This window comes from Mobula hypostoma, chromosome 1, assembly GCF_963921235.1.
Source record: "Mobula hypostoma chromosome 1, sMobHyp1.1, whole genome shotgun sequence".
In the NCBI taxonomy this organism is placed as follows: Eukaryota; Metazoa; Chordata; class Chondrichthyes; order Myliobatiformes; family Myliobatidae; genus Mobula; species Mobula hypostoma.
The window spans coordinates 1669180-1688348 of record NC_086097.1 but is presented as its reverse complement, the minus strand read 5'-3'; the positions used below and the strand labels follow the sequence as shown (position 1 = coordinate 1688348).

Genomic DNA, 19169 nt, shown 5'->3' with positions numbered 1-19169 from the left:
CAACTTTAAATTATTAAATCTATCTTTAAAATGTAAAGAAACCCAAATAATTACTTAAAAGTTCTTAGCAAAAGCATGCAAAGCAAAAAAGCAATTAGTTCATTTAAATGCTGGAAACAGAAAAATTCTAGATGGTTCAAAGTTATCTACAGTCTTTCGACAGTTCCCTCATTATGTCTTCTGAAGTTAAAACCATCCAAACCAATCTATTTCAGAGATAAAAGTACATTTTAAGGCAAAGACTTTCTATACCCATCAAATCTTCCGACCTCATCACTCCTTGCATCGTCAGACAATCAAATAATTGTAAATCATTTAATCTTCAGACTCTTCAGGGGGAGAATTAATAAAACGCAATGCTTCAGCTGCGTCCTCAAATATACGGACCCCAGAATTTTTGACGAAAAGCCTGGGTGTTGAAGAGATGGATGCAACTGTCTTTGATAACCCGTACGCATTACGGCAACGAATCCAGAGCATTTCTCAACAATTTCACATGGAAAATCTTTGAAGAAATGAATCTCAGAGCTTTGAAATTTGAACAACCTTTGTTTTCTTGTAAGCTTAATGATACGGTCTTTGTCTCTAAAACGAAGAAAACGCACAACAACATGCCTGTTTTTACTTTGATCCGAGGATTTTAAAGCACCAACCCTATGAGCTATTTCAATCCCCGGCGGTTGCACGCAAGCCTCCAGAAATAAATATTGAAACACCTTAGCAAAATAGTCCAGTGTGTCGGCGCATTCCGATTCTCTTTTAATCCAACAATTCGAATATTGTTCTGACGAGAGCGAGCCTCCAAATCCACCCGTTGTTGAGCCTTTTCCAGACGAGAAGAAGTATCGACTTTAAGATCAAGGCTCAAAGAGTCAATTTTTTCCTCCAAAGGGAGAAATCTTTCTTTGAGTTGAGTTCATCCAGTAACGATATAGCTGATTTGAGACTCTAATCTATTTACCCAGGGTGCTCCTATGAAGTCTGGACAGCTCTTTTTTGCTTACCGTTGCCTGCTTCAGGATTTCTTTTGGTGTTTCTTGTGTTAGACATAATTATAACTGTCGCTCTACAGGAACCAACTGAATAAAGTTAAAATTTCAAAGTTTGAGTCAGGAAAGGGAGAAATTAAAGGCAAACAGAAAGACACTATGTCTTACATGTCCACAGGCAGACCTGCAGCCATGTTTCCTGCGTGGAATCGAAGGAGTCCATCCACAGTCGGAATGGTTTTCATCAGGTTTAAGCAGCACTAGTTTGTTTAATCGCATCAAGGAATTCTTGTTAACTGTACTGACCTTGGAGCAGTTGTACTTTTTAGCTGTGTCAGGCTGAAATGGGAATATTTAATGGTATCGATTGAGAGTTCTGCTGCCACATGAGTCACCTCGAGGCGCCCCGATTGAAAGTTCATCATGGCTGATCCATTTTCCCTCTCAGCCCCAATCTCCTGCCTTTCCCACCTCCCCCCCAGCCGTATCTTGTCAAGCCCTGACCAATCAAGAATCTAATTTATTAACCACTATCCACTCTCCACTCTATCCAGGCCTTTCACCGTTCGATAGGTTTCATGAGTCACCCCTCATTCTTCTGAATTCTGGTGAATACAGGCCCAGAGCCATCAGACGCTCTTCATGTGACAAGCCACTCAATCCTGGAATCATTTTCACAAACCTCCTTTGAACCCTCTCTAGTTTCAGCACATCCTTTCTAAGATAACAGACTCAAACCTGCTCAAAATACTCCAAGTGAGGGCTCACAGTGCTTTATAAAGTCTAAACATTACGTCCTTGCTTTTATATTCTGGCCCTCTTGAAATGAATGCTAACATTGCATTTGCCTTCCTCACCACAGACTCAACCTACAAATTAACCTTAAGAGGCAGGGTTTCAAAATTCTGGATTGTGGGATTCTCTTCTGGGAACATTTTCAGTGGTGTCAAAAACAACCTCTCCCTCAATGTCACAAAAACAGAGGAGCTGGTTGTGGATTACAGGAGGAATGGAGACGGGCTAACCCCTATTGACATCAATGGGTCTGGGGTTGAGAGGGTGAACAGCTTTAAGTTCCTCAGCACAAACATCATCGAGGATCTCACGTGGTCTGTACATACCGGCTGTGTGGTGAAAAAGACACAACAGAGCCTCTTTCACCTCAGATGGTTGAAGAAGTTTGGCATGAGTCCCCAAATTCCAAGAACTTTCTACAGGAACACAATTGACAGCATCCTGACTGGTTGCATCACTGCCTGGTATGGGAACTGTACCTCCCTCAATCGCAGGACTCTGCAGAGAGTGGTGCGGAAACCCAGTGCATCTGTAGATGTGAACTTCCCACTATTCATGACGTTTACAGATACAGGTGTGTAAAAAGGGCCCGAGGATCTTTGGGGACCAGAGTCACCCCAACCATGATCTGTTCCCTCTGATACCATCCCAGAAATGGTCCCACAGCACTGAAGCCAGGACCAACAGGCTCCGGGACAGCTTCTTCCACCAGGCCATCAGACTGATCAATTCATGCTGATACAATTATATTTCTATGTCATATTGATTGCCCTATGTGCATACTATTTATTACAAATTACTATAAATTGCACATCGCACATTTAGATAGAGACGTAATGTAAAGTTTTTTACCCCTCGTGTGTGAAGGATGTAAGAAATAAAGTCAATTCAATTTAAACCTGTGCCAAACAGATGGGTTACACCTGAACCCAAGGGGACCAAGATCAAGATCCTTACGTGCAGGTTTGCTTGAGCTCTTTGGAAGGGTTTAAATTAATCTGGCAATTTGAAACCCTGCTCTTTGCACCAGTTCCTCAGCCACACATTCATCTGCTAAATCATCCTGTCCTTACCCTCCTGGTGTGTGGCACAGGCAGCAATTCAGAGATTACTACTCTTGAGGTCCTACTGTGCTGCTCTCTGCAAAACTCCCTATATTCTCCCTTCAGGACCTCCTCCCTTTTCCTACCTGTTGCCAACATGTACCACAACTTCTGACTGTTCACTCTCCTCCCCCAGCCTTAGGAATGGTGTGGACCCAATCCATGACATCCCTAGCCTTGGCACCTGGGAGGTAATATACTGTCCGGATATCCATTTCACGTCTGCAGAATCTGCTTTCTGCTCGTCTGATTATGGAATCCCTTGTCACTGCTCCTCTTCCCCACCACCTTCCCTTCTGAGCCACAAAGCTCGACAACGTGCCAGAGATCTGATCACTGTGGCTTACATATGGACTTTATTGATCCCGGGGGAAATTGGTTTCATTACTTCCGAAAGGCTGCACCCCCAACGGTATCTCAAGTGGTATATTTCTTATTGAAGGGAGCAGCCACAGGAGTATCTGACACTGGCTGCCCATTCCCTTTCCCTCTCCTGTCAGGCACTTGGGTACCTGGCTCCTGCAGCTTGGGGGTGACTACCTCCCTGTAGCCATTATCTATCAGCTCCTCATTTTCCCTTATCAGCTGAAGGTCAGCTCCAATTCCTTAACACGGTCTCGAAGGGACTGGAGCTCGATGTAGTTGTCCAGGAGGCTGGAAGTTTCCACATCTCACACAGGGAACATACCACCACCCGTTCTCCATGCACTAGCTACGTACGAACAGAGAAAAAATGTACTAGAAACCGACGTAGACACTCCGCCTGTTCACAGCCAAGCCTGCTGAACCAAAGCCAGACCACTCTAACACTGGCCCAGTCCCGTAAATGGCCGCTCTGCTTCCACCTGCTTTCTATTTTCATTGGCCCCACACCGTTGAAAAAGTTCATTTTGAACCCGGTGCTGTGTCGGCTCTGAGCGACCACTCAATCTGATTGCAGCCCACCGTAAACTCGACCTGTGTGTCTCCGAATCAGCTGTACTATCACTGACATATGTAGCTCAAGGAATTTGTTGCATTGCAGTAGCAATAAGTGTAAGACATAACGTACAAAAATATATAAATGTTTAAAAGGCGAGTCATGAGGTGGCGTTCATCGGTCCACCTTCCATTCAGTAGGCACCAGAATCTTTCCGTGTGTGTTCTCAGGATCCCGTACCGCCTCCCATATGGTAGTAATAAGAAAGGGCATGTCCTGGATGTTGAGGGTCTTTAATATGGATGCTGCCTTCTTGAGATATCACCTCTTGAAGATGTCCTCGATGGTGCAGAGGGTTGAGCCTGGAAAGGAGCTGGCTGAAGCTACAACCCTTCACCATTGGAAACATCCTCTCCACATCCACTATCCACTCTATCAAGGCCTTTCACCATTCAATACGTTTCAATGAGGTCACCCCTCGTTTCTCTGAATTCTAGTGAATACAGGCCCCTCTCGTAATCCTGTGCATCAGAGGCTTTATACCAGGAGATGATGCACTTTTATATCAGTAGAAAGTTGAAATTTCCCCTTTCATCTTTCTATCAGCCTCCACCTCTCCAGAGAAGGCAACCTGAGTTTGTCACAAACCCTCAGCACTTCCAAACTGTTGAGGGTCCTGCCGATGTTCCCTTGCATTTGATCTCCCAAAGAGCAGCACAAGATTAAACTCCACTTGCCATTTCTCTGCACCTATCTATTACTGATCTATAATCCCACTCTGTAGTAGCCATTATGGATCCCTGCGGAACACCACCAGTCATGGACCTCCAGTTCATAAGATACAGGAGCAGAATTAGGCCATTTGGCTCATCAAGTCTGCTCCACTATTTAATCATGGCTGATCCAATTTTCCTCTCATCCCCAATCTCCTGCGTACTCCCCCAAATCCCTTCATGCCCTGACCAATCAAGAATCTATCAACTTCTTCTTTAAGACTTGGCCTCTACAGCTGCCTGTGGCAATGAATTCCACAGATTCACCACTCTCTGGCTGAAGAAATTTCTCATCTCCATTCTAAAAGAATGCCCCTCTATTCTGAGGCTGTGTCTCTGGTCTTAGACTCTCCCACCATGGGAAACATCCTCTCCACATCCACTCTATCAAGGCCTTTCACCATTCGATAGGTTTCAATGAGGTCACCCCTCATTCTTCTGAATTCTAGTGAATAGTCATAGTCATACTTTATTGATCCCGGGGGAAATTGGTTTTCGTTACAGTTGCACCATAAATAATAAATAGTAATAAAACCATAAATAGTTAAATAGTAATATGTAAATTATGCCAGGAAATAAGTCCAGGACCAGCCTATTGGCTCAGGGTGTCTGACCCTCCAAGGGAGGAGTTGTAAAGTTTGATGGCCACAGGCAGGAATGACTTCCTATGACGCTCTGTGTTGCATCTCAGTGGAATGAGATACTGGCCCAGAGCCATCGGACGTACTTCATATGACAAGCCATTCAATCCTGGAATTATTTTCGTGACCCTCTTTTGAACCCTCTCCAGTTTCAGCACATCCTTTCTAAGATAAGAGACTGAAACCTGCTCACGATACCCCAACTGAGGCCTCACCTGTGCTTTATAAAGTCTCAACATTACATCCTTGCTTTTATATTCTAATCCTCTTGAAATGAATGCTAACCACAGACTCAACCTGCAAATTAACCTTTAGGGAATCCTACACAAGGACTCTCAAATCCCTTTACATTTCAGTTTTTTGTATTTTCTCTCCATTTAGAAAATAGTCAGCTCTCTCATTTCTTCAACCAAAGTGCATAACCATAGGCTTCCCAGCACTATATTCAATTTGCCTTTTCTTTGCCCATTCTCCTAATCTGTCTAAGTCCTTCTGCAGCCTCTCTACTTCTTCAAAACCACCTGCCCCTCCACAATCTTCATATTGTCTCCACACTTTGCAACAAAGCCATCAATTTCATCTGCGAAATCATTGACATATAACATAAAAAGAAGCGGTCCCAACACAGACCCTTGTGGAACACCACTAGTCACCGACAGCCAACCAGAAAAGACCCCCTTTATTTCCATTATTTGCCTCCTGCCAATCAGGCATTGCATTATCCATGCTAGAATCTTTCCTGTAATACCATGGGCTCATAGCTTGTTAAGCAGCCTCATGTGCGGCACTTCGTCAAAGACCTTCTGAAAATCCAAGTACACAACATCAACCAATTCTCCTTTGTCTATCCTTTTTTCTTTCTTCTTCAAAGAATTCCAAGAGATTTGTCAGGCAAGATTTTCCCTTGAGGAAACCATGCTGACTACGGCCTATTTTCTCATGTGTCTCCAAGTACCCTGAGACCTCATCCTTAATGATCGACTCCAACATCTTCCCAAACACTGAGGTCAGGCTAACTGGTCTATAGTTTTGTTTCTTCTGCCTTCCACTTTTCTTGAAGAGTGGAGTGAAATTTGCAATTTTCCAGTGTTCCGGAAACATTCCAGAATCTAGCGACTCTTGAGTTATCATTACTAATGCCTCCCCAGTATCTTCAGCCACCTCTTTCAGAACCCTGGGCTGGACACCAGCTGGTCCAGGTGACATATCTACCTTCAAATCGTTCAGTTTCCCAAGAACCTTCTCTCTACTTATGGTAACTTCACACGTCATTGCCCCCTGACATGTTGTCCTTCCACCAGACTGCTCATGTCTTGCACAGTGAAGACAGATGCAAACTACTTATTTTGATCACCCTCTATTTCCTTGTCCCCCATTACTACCTCTCCAGCATCGTTTTCCAGCGATCCAATATCCACTCTCGCTTCTCTTTTACACTCTATGTATCTAAAGAAACTTTTGGGATCCTCTTGAATATTGTTGGCCAGCTTAATTCTGAATTCCGACCTTACCTGGTTAATGACATTTTTAGTTGTCTTCTGTCGGTTAGAACATAGAACATAGAAATCTACAGCACATTACAGGCCCTTTGGCCCACAATGTTGTGCCGACCATGTAACCTACTCTGGAAACTGCCTAGAATTTCCCTAGTGCATAGCCATCTAATTTTCTAAGCTCCATGTACCTAACTAAGAGATTCTTAAAGCACCCAATTGTATCTGCCTCCACCACTGTCACCGGCAGTGCATTCCACACACCCACTACTCTCTGTGTGAAATACTTACATCTGACATCTCCTCTGTACCTACTTCCAAGCAGCTTAAAACTGTGCTCTCTCGTGTTAGCCATTTCAGCCCTGGGGAAAAGCCTCTGACTATCCACATGATCAATGCCTCTCATCATCTTATACACCTCTATCAGGTCACCTCTCATCCTCTGTCACTCCAAGGAAAAAAGGCCGAGTTCACTCAGCCTGCTTTCATAAGGCATGCTCCCCAATCCAGGCAACATCCTTGTAAATCTCCTCTGCACCCTTTCTATGGTTTCCACATCCTTCCTGTAGTGAGGTGACCAGAACTGAGCACAGTACTCCAAGTGGGGTCTGACCAGGGTCCGATATAGCTGCAACATTACCTCATGGCTCTTGAACTCAATCCCATAGTTGACAGATGCTGACACACCGTATGCCTTCTTAACAACACCGTCAACCTGCTCAGCAGCTTTGAGTGTCCGATTGACACGGACCCCAAGATCTCTCAGATCCTCCACACTGCCAAGAGTTTTACCATTAATATTATATTCTGTCTTCATATTTTACCTACTGAAATGAGTCACTTCACACTTATCTGGGTTGAACTCCATCTGCCACTTCTCAGCCCAGTTTTGCATCCTGTCAATGTCCCGCTGTGACCTCTGACAGCCCTCCACACAATCCACAACACCCCCAACCTTTGCGTCATCAGCAAATTTACTAACCCATCCCTCCACTTCCTCATCCAGGTCATTTATAAAAATCACGAAGAGGAGGGGTCCCAGAACAGATCCCTGTGGAACACCACTGGTCAATTTGAGAAAACATTTAACTGAAGTGTGGGGAAATATGATGCTATTGGGCAGGAACTCAGGAACATAAATTGGGAGCAGATGTTCTCAGGGAAATGCACGTTAGAAGTGTGGCAAATGTTCAGGGCACATTTGCATGGAGTTCTGCATAGGTATGTTCAAATTGGGGCAGAGGAGGGATGGTAAGGTAAATGAACCATGGTGTACAAAGAATGTAGAAAATCTAGTTAAGAAGAAAAGCTTATGAAAGGTTCAAAAAACCAGGTACTGTTAGAGTTTTAGAAAATCACAAGGTTGCCAGGAAGGTTCTTAAGAATGGAATTAGGAGAGCCAAGAGGGGCCATGAGAAGGCCTTGGTGAGCAGGATTAAGGAAAACCCCAAGGCATTCTACAAGTATGTGAAGAGCAAGAGGATGAGCTGTGTGAGAATAGGACCAATCAGGTGTGATAGCGGAAACGTGCATGGAGCTGGAGGAGATAGTGGAGGTACTTAATGAATATTTTGCTCCAGTATTCATCAGTGAAAAGGACTTTGACAATTGTGGGGACGACTTACAGTGGACTGAAACGCTTGAGTGTACAGACATTAAGAAAAAGGATGTGCTGGAGCATTTTGAAGGTATTAAGTTAGATAAGTCTCTGAGACCAGATGAGATATACCCCAGGCTGCTGTGGGAAGTGAGGGAGGAGATTGTTGAGCCCTTAGTGATGATCTTTGCATCATCAACAGGGACGGGAGATGTACCGAATGATGGAAGGGTTTCAAATGTTGTTCCCTTTTTCAAGAAAGGGAGTAGAGATAGCCCAGGAAATTATAGACCATTGAGTCTTACTTCAGTGGTGGGCAAGTTGTTGAAGATCCTGAGAGGCAGGATTTAAGGGCATTTGGAGAAACGTAATCTGATTAGGGATAGTCAACATGGTATGGGAAGGATGTGGATACTATAGAGAGGGTGCAGAAGAGATTTACAAGGATTGGAGAGTATGCCACATGAGAATGGGTTGAGTGATCTTAGCTTTTTATCCTTGGAGTGACAGAGGATGAGAGGTGACCTGATAGAGGTGTATAAGATGATGAGAGGCATTGCTCATGTGCATAGCCAGAGGCTTTTTCCCGGGGCTGAAATGGCGAATATGAGAGGGCACAGTTTTAAGGTTCTTGGAAGTGGGTTCAAGAGGGATGTCAGAGGTAAGTTTTTCATGCAGAGTGGTGGGTGTGTGGAATGGGCTGCCACCGACGGTGGTGGAGGCAGATACAATACGGTGTCTTAAGAGACTGAGATAGGTACATGGAGCTTAGAAAAATAGAGGGCTGTGCAGTAGGGCAATTCTAGAGTAGGTTACATGCTTGGCAGAACATTGTGGGCCGAAGGGCCTGTAACATGCTGTAGATTTCTATGATTCGATGAATTCACCATAACTCCCATGCATGTTAATCTGGATGAGCCTCCCAAGAGGGAACGTCAAACTCCTCATGAAAATCCTTGTGGACAACATCTGCAGGTCTACCTTCATTAATCACCCTCATCACCTCATCAAAAAACTCAATCAAGTTAGAGAGGGACCTTGTCAAAGGCCTTCCTAAAATTCATTTCGACAACATCCACAGTTCTATCTTCAAGAGATTCGGGAGGAAGATTGTTAAATGCTGGGTTTGAGGGGAGCTTCCCAAACGCACAAGATGTAAGGGCGAATGTGTAGTAAACCTCACTGGTATGGTCCCATCACTCTCCTCAGCCAGCTCCTTCTCTTTCAAGTGGTACATGATGTCTCACTAGTTAATGTTTACAGATCATTCATACAGCACTAGTTTGTGTTGTCTTTCTCCCTTGTTAATTGTAAAGGATCCCAATGGCAGTTTTCTTGGTTAATGCTCGTTAGTCAGCTCAGTTGGGTAATGCTGGTTATGTGAGGTCACAAGGTCACTGTTGGAGAGGGAGCTCCCTCAGTCACTGTTGGGGAATTGGGGAGGGAGCTCCCTCGGTCACTGCTGGGGAGGGAGCTCCCTCGGTCACTGTTGGGGAGGGAGCTCCCTCGGTCACTGCTGGGGAGGGAGCTCCCTCGGTCACTGCTGGAGAGGGAGCTCTTTCCTTTGGGTCTGATCGGTGCCAGTGGAGTGGATCAGGGCCTGTCTTCCTGCATCTGTAATGTTCTCTCTTTCCCCCAAATGTCTCCCTGCAACCTCCCTCCTCTCTCCTCTCTCACTCCTCACTCACTCGTCTCTCCCTCAACCTTCCATCCATCCTCCTCTGTCCCCTCAAGCTGTCTTCTCTCTCCCTCCTTCCACCAATCTCCCTCCTCTACCCTCCACTCCCCTCCACCACCTTCTACCCCCTCTTCCCCTCCACACCCTCTCCGTCTCCCCCCCTCCACCCTCACCCCTTGCACCCTCTCTCTTTCCCCCACTCTCTGCCATCTCTATCTCTCTGGACGTTTCTCCTCTATCCTTTCCTCTTGCCTGCCCCTGCCTCAGCCTCCCCGACCCTACCCGAAACCTGTTGCCTACTGCAGATGTTGCCTGTGGAGTCCGGACGCTCACTGGTGACTGGAACCCTTCCCACGCTGGGCACGTTAACTGGCTTTCCGATCGACACGCTGAGCACGTTGACCGGCTTACCCATCGACACGCTGGGCACGTTGACTGGCTTACCCATCGACACGCCGGGCAGTAAGGGGCTGAAGCTGGGGGGCCTGTGTCAGGTCCCGGCGGTGATCTCTCCCCTGCACTGCCTGGCTCTGCACTACAACAGGCAGCCGCACCTGCTCAAGGCGGAGGTGAGTGCAGTTCACGTACAGTCGCGCTCGTGGGCAGTGTCCCCGCGCACACTCGAACCCCCACGCGCAGTCGCCCCGCGCAGTCACCTCGCAGCTGACGGACTGACTCTGCTCCCGGCCGAAGGGAAGTGGTGTTGCTGGCTCTGGAGTCAACGTTGCTGGACCTGCCTGCCTGTGAATGGCCTCTGACCTGGCTGACCATCTCAGCAATGGCATTTTCTCCCCCCGACCCCCAGGACGACCGGGAGGAGGACGAGCGGCGGCGGAGACGGCGGGAGAAGAACAAGGTGGCAGCAGCGCGGTGTCGCAACAAGAAACGGGAGCGAACCGAGTTCCTGCAGAAGGTGAGGGGGTTGGACAGACTCTGGGCTCCTCTCCCGGACTGACACTCGTTCTCTCACACCAGGACTCCAGTCTTCACTGCCCCCTCCTGGGACACCCCGTCCAGTACCCTGCACCCCCCTCCCCATGGTCTGCCCCACCCTCACCACCGGCTACCCTGACTGACTCTCACCACACTGTCCCCTGTCCAGTGCTGAGCTCCCCCCACCTGTCACTCACCGCCCCTCCCCCACCAGCCATACTGCCCCTCCCCCCACCTGCCACTCACCGCCCCTCCCCCACTGGCCATACTGCCCCTCCCCCACCTATCACTCACCGCCCCCCCCCCCACCGGCCATACTGCCCCTCCCCCACCTGTCACTCACCGCCCCACCGGCCACTTACCACCCCTCCCCCACCGGTCACTCACCACCCCTCCCCCCACCGGCCATACTGCCCCTCCCCTCACTGGTCACTCACCACCTCTCCCCCCACCGGTCACTCACCGCCCCTCCCCCCCACCGGTCACTCACTGCCCATCCCCCACCGGCCATACTGCCCATCCCCCACCGGCCATACTGCCCCTCCCCTCACTGGTCACTCACCGCCCCTCCCCCACCGGTCACTCACCGCCCCTCCCCCCACCAGTCACTCACCACCCCTCCCCCCACCAGTCACTCACCGCCCCTCCCCCCTGCCGGTCACTCACCGCCCCTCCCCTCACCGGTCACTCACCGCCCCTCCCCCACCGGTCACTCACCACCCCTCCCCCCACCAGTCACTCACCACCTCTCCCCCCACCAGTCACTCACCGCCCCTCCCCCCTGCCGGTCACTCACCGCCCCTCCCCCACCGGTCACTCACCACCCCTCCCCCCACCAGTCACTCACCACCTCTCCCCCCACCAGTCACTCACCGCCCCTCCCCCCTGCCGGTCACTCACCGCCCCTCCCCCACCGGTCACTCACCACCCCTCCCCCCACCAGTCACTCACCACCTCTCCCCCCACCAGTCACTCACCGCCCCTCCCCCCTGCCGGTCACTCACCGCCCCTCCCCTCACCGGTCACTCACCACCCCTCCCCCACCGGTCACTCACCACCCCTCCCCCCACCGGTCACTCACCACCCCTCCCCCACCGGTCACTCACCACCTCTCCCCCCACCGGTCACTCACCACCCCTCCCCCACCGGTCACTCACCACCTCTCCCCCCACCGGTCACTCAGCATTCTGCCCCCTACCAATCACTCACTGGTCACTGGTTGACCGGTCCTCGATCCCTCATTCCCCACCGGTCACTCCCCCAGCTGCCGCTGACCGCCTTGTCTGGTGTCCGCAGGAGTCCGAGCGGCTGGAGCTGATGAACGGGCAGCTGAAAACCCAGATCGAGGAGCTGAAACGGGAGAGACAAGAACTGATTCAGCTGCTGAACCTGCACCGGCCCACATGCATCGTCAGAACAGACAGTGTCCGCAGCCCCGACTCGCTCCTCACACAGTGACTAACCTGTAACCGGCTCGGTTCTGCTGCCCCGCGCTGGCCGCTGGGTCAGTCAGCTGCTCCGAGAGAGATGCTGGTCACGCTGACCCCTGCTCCCTGAGACCTGACTGCAGAGGCCAGGATAGGCAGAACTCTCAGGGTTAAACAACAGCGTCTCAGATCCACGGAGCGATAGCAGGCCTGGGTACTGACCCCTGGCGGCGGATCCAGTGCTTGTCCCCCTGGCCGAAGAGCCAGACAGTGCCACTAGTCCCCTTGGGGAGGGATGCTGACCCTCTTGTGGACGGTGAGGAACAATGGTCCCTGACAAAAGGAGCCGGGTTGTGACGTTGGTCCCCTGATGGAGGAGCCCAGGTGTGACGCTGGTCCCCTGATGGAGGAGCCAGGTTATGAATCTGGTCCCCTGGTGGAGGAGCTGGGTTGTGAACCTGGTTCCCTGGTGGAGGAGCCGGGTCGTGTCGTTGGTCCCCTGGTGGAGGAGCTGGGTTGTGTCGCTGGTCCCCTGGTGGAGGAGACCAGGTGTGTCACTGGTCCCCTGGTGGAGGAGTCGGGTTGTGAACCTGGTCCCCTGGTGGAGGAGCCGGGTTGTGAACCTGGTCCCCTGGCGGAGGAGCCGGGTTGTGTCGCTGGTCCCCTGGCGGAGGAACTGGGTTGTGAACCTGGTCCCCTGGTGGAGGAGCCGGGTTGTGTTGTTGGTCCCCTGGTGGAGGAGTGGGTTGTGAACCTGGTCCCCTGGCGGAGGAGCCCAGGTGTGATGCTGGTCCCCTGGCGGAGGAGCCAGGTTGCGTCGCTGGTCCCCTGGCGGAGCAGCCCAGGTGTGTCACTGGTCCCCTGGTGGAGGAGCCCAGGTGTGTCACTGGTCCATTGGTGGAGGAGCTGGGTTGTGTCATTGGTCCCTTGGTGGAGGAGCCAGGTTGTGAACCTGGTCACCTGGTGGAGGAGCCCAGGTGTGTCACTGGTCCCCTGGTGGAGGAGCTGGGTTGTGTCACTGGTCCCCTGGTGGAGGAACCGAGTTGTGTCACTGGTTCTCTGGTGGAGGAGCCCAGGTGTGTCGTTGGTCCCCTGGTGGAGGAGCCGGGTTGTGAACCTGGTCCCCTGGTGGAGGAGCTGGGTTGTGTCGCTGGTCCCCTGGAGGAGGAGCCCAGGTGTGATGCTGGTCCCCTGGCGGAGCAGCCCAGGTGTGTCACTGGTCCCCTGGTGGAGGAGCCCAGGTGTGTCACTGGTCCATTGGTGGAGGAGCTGGGTTGTGTCATTGGTCCCCTGGTGGAGGAGCCGGGTTGTGAACCTGGTCCCCTGGTGGAGGAGCCCCGGTATGTCGCTGGTCCCCTGGTGGAGGAGCTGGGTTGTGTCGTTGGTCCCCTGGTGGAGGAGCAGGGTCGTGAACCTGGTCCCCTGGTGGAGGAGCCCAGGTGTGTTGCTGGTCCCCTGGTGGAGGAGCCAGGTCATGTTGCTGGTCCCCTAGTGGAGGAGCCCAGGTGTGACAATGGTCCCCTGGTGCAGGAGTGGGTTGTGACACTGGTCCCCTGGCGGAGGAGCCCAGGTGTGACACTGGTCCCCTGGTGGAGGAGCGGGTCGTGAACCTGGTCCCCTGGCCGAAGAGCCCAGGTGTGATGCTGGTCCCCTGGTGGAGGAGCCGGGTCGTGAACCTGGTCCCCTGGCGGAGGAGCCCAGGTGTGATGCTGGTCCCCTGGTGGAGGAGCCGGGTCGTGAACCTGGTCCCCTGGCGGTGGAGCCCAGGTGTGATGCTGGTCCCCTGGTGGAGGAGCCCAGGTGTGTAACTGGTCCATTGGTGGAGGAGCCCAGGTGTGATGCTGGTCCCCTGGTGGAGGAGCCGGGTCGTGAACCTGGTCCCCTGGTGGAGGAGCCCAGGTGTGTCGCTGGTCCCCTGGTGGAGGAGCCGGGTTGTGAACCTGGTCCCCTGGCGGTGGAGCCCAGGTGTGATGCTGGTCCCCTGGTGGAGGAGCCCAGGTGTGTAACTGGTCCATTGGTGGAGGAGCCCAGGTGTGATGCTGGTCCCCTGGTGGAGGAGCCGGGTCGTGAACCTGGTCCCCTGGTGGAGGAGCCCAGGTGTGTCGCTGGTCCCCTGGTGGAGGAGCCGGGTCATGTCGCTGGTCCCCTGGCGGAGGAGCCCAGGTGTGATGCTGGTCCCCTGGTGGAGGAGCCGGGTCGTGAACCTGGTCCCCTGGCCGAGGAGCCCAGGTGTGATGCTGGTCCCCTGGTGGAGGAGCTGGGTTGTGATGCTGTTCCCCTGGTGGAGGAGTGGGTTGTGTCCCTGGTCCCCTGGTGCAGAGTGGGTTGTGACACTGGTCCCCCGGCGGAGGAACAGGTTGGGATTGGATATGGGGAGGTGGGAGAGGACGGAACAGTGTGCAGCTTCACACGTGACAGGCTGGGCTGTGAACCATGTATACCAGATGTGTGAGCCGCTACTGAGCCCTGAACCGCCATAACACATCTGGCCAGCCTGCCAGCTGGCACATCTGCATTTATCACTTTATTATATTCTTGAACTGACATTACTATCAGTAAAGGTTGAAATGGTGTCTCTGTGATGTGCGCTCCTTATTCCAAAGAGAGCAGCTGGATCCCAACATCAGGGTGGGCTACAACCCACAGCTCCTGAGCTGTTTCAGTCTTCACCTGTCACCGTTGTTCCCGTAGCCAGGGAAAGTCCCATCGACTGGAAAACAGCAAACCTCAAAATTCCATTTCATGAAACAGCAAAGATACGAGGGGCAGAACTTTACGGTGATTGGTGGAAAGTTAAGTGGGGGGATATCAGAGGTAAGTGTTTTAAACAGAGAATGGTGGGTGTAGATACTGAGGCAGATTAATGGGGGGACTTTTAAGTGACTCTTTGATTGACACATGGATGACAGATAAATTAAGTGTGATGTGGGAGGGAAGGATTTATATTGAACTTTGACTGGGTTTAAAGGTCAGCACATCGTGGGCCGGAGGACCTATATTGTGCTGTAATGTTCTGTGTTAAACCCCAATATTTTATATGTTTTCCGGGAAGTTATGACAGCTGATGAAGAGGCTACAAAGGGAAGTGAGTGGATGTAGAGCTGGTAAAAGGGTGAACGGTAATAACTGAATAATGATAACTAAATGCGAAATGATAATAGCGACAGTAAAGGCTGTAACTCCAGCAATTGCCAGCAGGTGGAGCAGCAACCATGGGGAAGGAAATGGCCGATGGCGCATGGGGAGCAGGGAGCTCATTAAATGTGGGTGCTGGGATGACAGTAGGTGTTGGAGTGTGGGTGGGTGCTGGGGTGTGAGCGGGTGCTGAGATGTGAGTGAGAGTGGGTGCTGGGGTGTGTGTGATTGGGTGCTGGGGGTGAGAGCGGGTGCTGGGGGTGAGAGCTGGTGCTGGGGGGGTGAGTGGGTGCTGGGGGTGAGAGTGGGTGCTGGGGGTGTGAGCGGGTGCTGGGGTGAGAGTGGGTGCGGGGTGTGAGTGGGTGCTGGGGTGTGAGCGGGTGCTGGGGATGTGAGCGGGTGCTGGGGTTGTCAGCGGGTGCTGGGGTGAGAGTGGGTGCGGGGTGTGAGTGGGTGCTGGGGGTGTGAGCGGGTGCTGGGGGTGTGAGCGGGTGCTGGTGTGAGTGGGTGCTGGGGTGTGAGTGGGTGTTGGGGGTGTGGGTGCTGGGGGTGTGAGTGGGTGCTGGGTGTGTGCGTGTGTGGGGGTGTGAGTGTGTGGGGGTGTGAGTGGTTGCATGTGCTGGGTTTGTGAGTGGGTGCTGGGAATGTGAGTGTGTGGGGATGTGAGTGGGTGTGGGGGTGTGAGTGGGTGTTGGGGTGTGAGTGTGTGGGGGTGTGAGTGGGTGCTGGGGTGTGAGTGGGTGCTGGGGGGTGAGTGGGTGGGGGTGTGAGTATGTGGGGGTGTGAGTAGGTGCTGGGGTGTGAGCGGGTGCTGGGGGTGTGAGTGGGTGGGGGTGTGAGTGTGTGGGGGTGTGAGTGGGTGCTGGGGTGTGAGAGGGTGGGGGTGTGAGTGTGTGGGGGTGTGAGTGGGTGCTGGGGGGGTGTGAGTGTGTGGAGGTGTGAGTGGGTGCTGGGGTGTGAGTGGGTGCTGAGGGGGTGAGTGGGTGGGGGTGTGAGTATGTGTGGGTGTGAGTGGGTGCTGGGGTGTGAGCGGGTGCTGGGGGTGTGAGTGGGTGCTGGGTGTGTGAGTGGGTGCTGGGCGTGTGAGTGGGTTCTGGGGTGTGAGCGGGTGCTGGTGTGTGAGCGGGTGCTGAGGGTGTGAGTGGGTGCTGGGTGTGTGAGTGTGTGGGGGTGTGAGTGTGTGGGGATGTGAGTGGTTGCATGTGCTGGGGGTGTGAGTGTGTGGGGATGTGAGTGTGTTCTGGGGTGTGAGTGGGTGCTGGTGTGTGAGCAGGTGCTGGGGGTGTGAGCGGGTGCGGGGTGTGAGCGGGTGCTGGGGGTGTGAGCGGGTGCTGGGGATGTGAGCGGGTGCTGGGGGTGTGAGTGTGTTCTGGGGTGAGAGCGGGTGCTGGTGTGTGAGCGGGTGCTGGGGGTGTGAGTGTGTTCTGGGGTGTGAGCGGGTGCTGGTGTGTGAGCGGGTGCTGGGGGTGTGAGCGGGTGCTGGGGGTGAGCGGGTGCTGGTGTGTGAGCGGGTGCAGGGGGTGTGAGCGGGTGCTGGGGGTGAGAGTGGGTGCTGGTGTGTGAGCAGGTGCTGTGGGTGTGAGTGTGTTCTGGGATGTGAGCGGGTGCTGGTGTGAGCGGGTGCTGGGGGTGTGCGCGGGTGCTGGGGGTGAGCGGGTGCTGGTGTGTGAGCGGGTGCTGGGGGTGTGAGCGGGTGCTGGTGTGTGAGCGGGTGCTGGGGGTGAGAGTGGGTTCTGGGGTGTGAGCAGGTGCTGGTGTGTGAGCGGGTGCTGGTGTGTGAGCGGGTGCTGGGGGTGTGAGCGTTTGCTGGGGGTGAGAGTGGGTGCTGAGGGTGTGAGCGGGTGCTGGGGGTGTGAGCGGGTGCTGGGGCTGTGAGTGGGTTCTGGGGTGTGAGCGGGTGCTGGTGTGTGAGCGGGTGCTGGGGGTGTGAGTGGGTGCGGGGTGTGAGTGGGTGCGGGGTGTGAGCGGGTGCTGGGGGTGTGAGCGGCTGCGGGGTGTGAGCGGGTGCTGGTGTGTGAGCGGGTGCTGGGGGTGTGAGCGGGTGCGGGGTGTGAGCGGGTGCTGGGGGTGTGAGCGGGTGCGGGGTGTGAGCGGGTGCTGGGGGTGTGAGTGGGTTCTGGGGTGTGAGCGGGTGCGGTGTGTGAGCGGGTGCGGTGTGTGAGCGGGTGCTGGGGGTGTGAGTGGGTGCGGTTGTGAGCAGGTGCTGGGGGTGAGAGTGGGTGCTGGGGGTGAGTGGGTTCTGGGGGTGTGAATGGGTGCTGGGGGTGTGAGTGGGTTCTGGGGTGTGAGCGGGTGCTGGGGGTGAGAGTGGGTGCTGGGGGTGTGAGTGGGTGCTGGGGGTGTGAGTGGGTTCTGGGGTGTGAGCGGGTGCTGGGGTTGAGAGCGGGTGCTGGGGGTGTGAGTGGGTGCTGCGGGTGAGAGCGGGTGCGGGGTGTGAGTGGGTGCTGGGGGTGTGAGCGGGTGCTGGGGGTGTGAGCGGGTGCTGGGGGTGTGAGCGGGTGCTGGTGTGTGAGTGGGTGCTGGTGTGTGAGCGGGTGCTGGGGGTGTGAGTGGGTGCGGTTGTGAGCAGGTGCTGGGGGTGAGAGTGGGTTCTGGGGTGTGAGCGGGTGCTGGTGTGTGAGTGGGTGCTGGGGGTGTGAGTGGGTGCTGGGGGTGTGAGTGGGTTCTGGGGTGTGAGCGGGTGCTGGTGTGTGAGCGAGTGCTGGGGGTGTGAGCGGGTGCTGGGGTGTGAGTGGGTGCTGAGGATGTGAGTGGGTGCTGGGGTGTGAGCGGGTGCTGGGGGTGAGAGTGGGTGTTGGGGGTGTGAGTGGGTGCTGGGGGTGTGAGTGGGTTCTGGGGTGTGAGCGGGTGCTGGGGGTGAGAGCGGGTGCTGGGGGTGTGAGTGGGTGCTGCGGGTGAGAGCGGGTGCGGGGTGTGAGTGGGTGCTGGGGGTGTGAGCGGGTGCTGGGGGTGTGAGCGGGTGCTGGTGTGTGAGCGGGTGCGGGGGTGTGAGCGGGTGCTGGGGGTGTGAGTGGGTGCGGTTGTGAGCAGGTGCTGGGGGTGAGAGTGGGTTCTGGGGTGTGAGCGGGTGCTGGTGTGTGAGTGGGTGCTGGGGGTGTGAGTGGGTGCTGGGGGTGTGAGTGGGTTCTGGGGTGTTAGCGGGTGCTGGTGTGTGAGCGAGTGCTGGGGGTGTGAGCGTGTGCTGGGGTGTGAGTGGGTGCTGAGGGTGTGAGTGGGTGCTGGGGTGTGAGTGGGTGCTGGGGGTGTGAGTGGGTGCTGGGGGTGTGAGTGGGTGCTGGGTGTGTGAGTGTGTGGGGGTGTGAGTGGGTGCTGGGTGTGTGAGTGTGTGGGGGTGTGAGTGGGTGCTGGGGGTGTGAGCGTGAGAGCGGGTGCGGGGTGTGAGCGGGTGCTGGGGTGTGAGCGGGTGCTGGGGTGTGAATGGGTGCTGGGGATGTGAGTGGGTGCTGGGGGTGTGACCGGGTACTGGCGTGTGAGTGGGTGCTGCGGGTGAGAGCGGGTGCTGGGGGTGTGAGCGGGTGCGGGGTGTGAGTGGGTGCTGGGGGTGTGAGCGGGTGCTGGGGATGTGAGCGGGTGCTAGGGGTGTGAGCGGGTGCTGGGGTGAGAGTGGGTGCTGGGGGTGTGATTGGGTGCTGGGGGTGAGAGTGGGTGCTGGGGGTGTGAGTGGGTGCTGAGGATGTGAGTGGGTG

General features: G+C 54.1%; 1 protein-coding gene across 1 annotated transcript in view; it reads left to right on the top strand.

Moving 5' to 3' along the window:
* jdp2b (Jun dimerization protein 2b) overlaps positions 1-12397 on the top strand; it is a 56003-nt gene extending 43606 nt beyond the window's left edge. The window contains exons 2-4 of the mRNA XM_063043047.1: positions 10256-10557; positions 10794-10901; positions 12218-12397. Coding sequence (XP_062899117.1) covers positions 10256-10557; positions 10794-10901; positions 12218-12379 — 572 coding nt within the window. The 3' untranslated portion in view covers positions 12380-12397. The remainder of the gene's footprint in view (positions 1-10255; positions 10558-10793; positions 10902-12217) is intronic.
* Positions 12398-19169: the final 6772 nt, after the last annotated feature.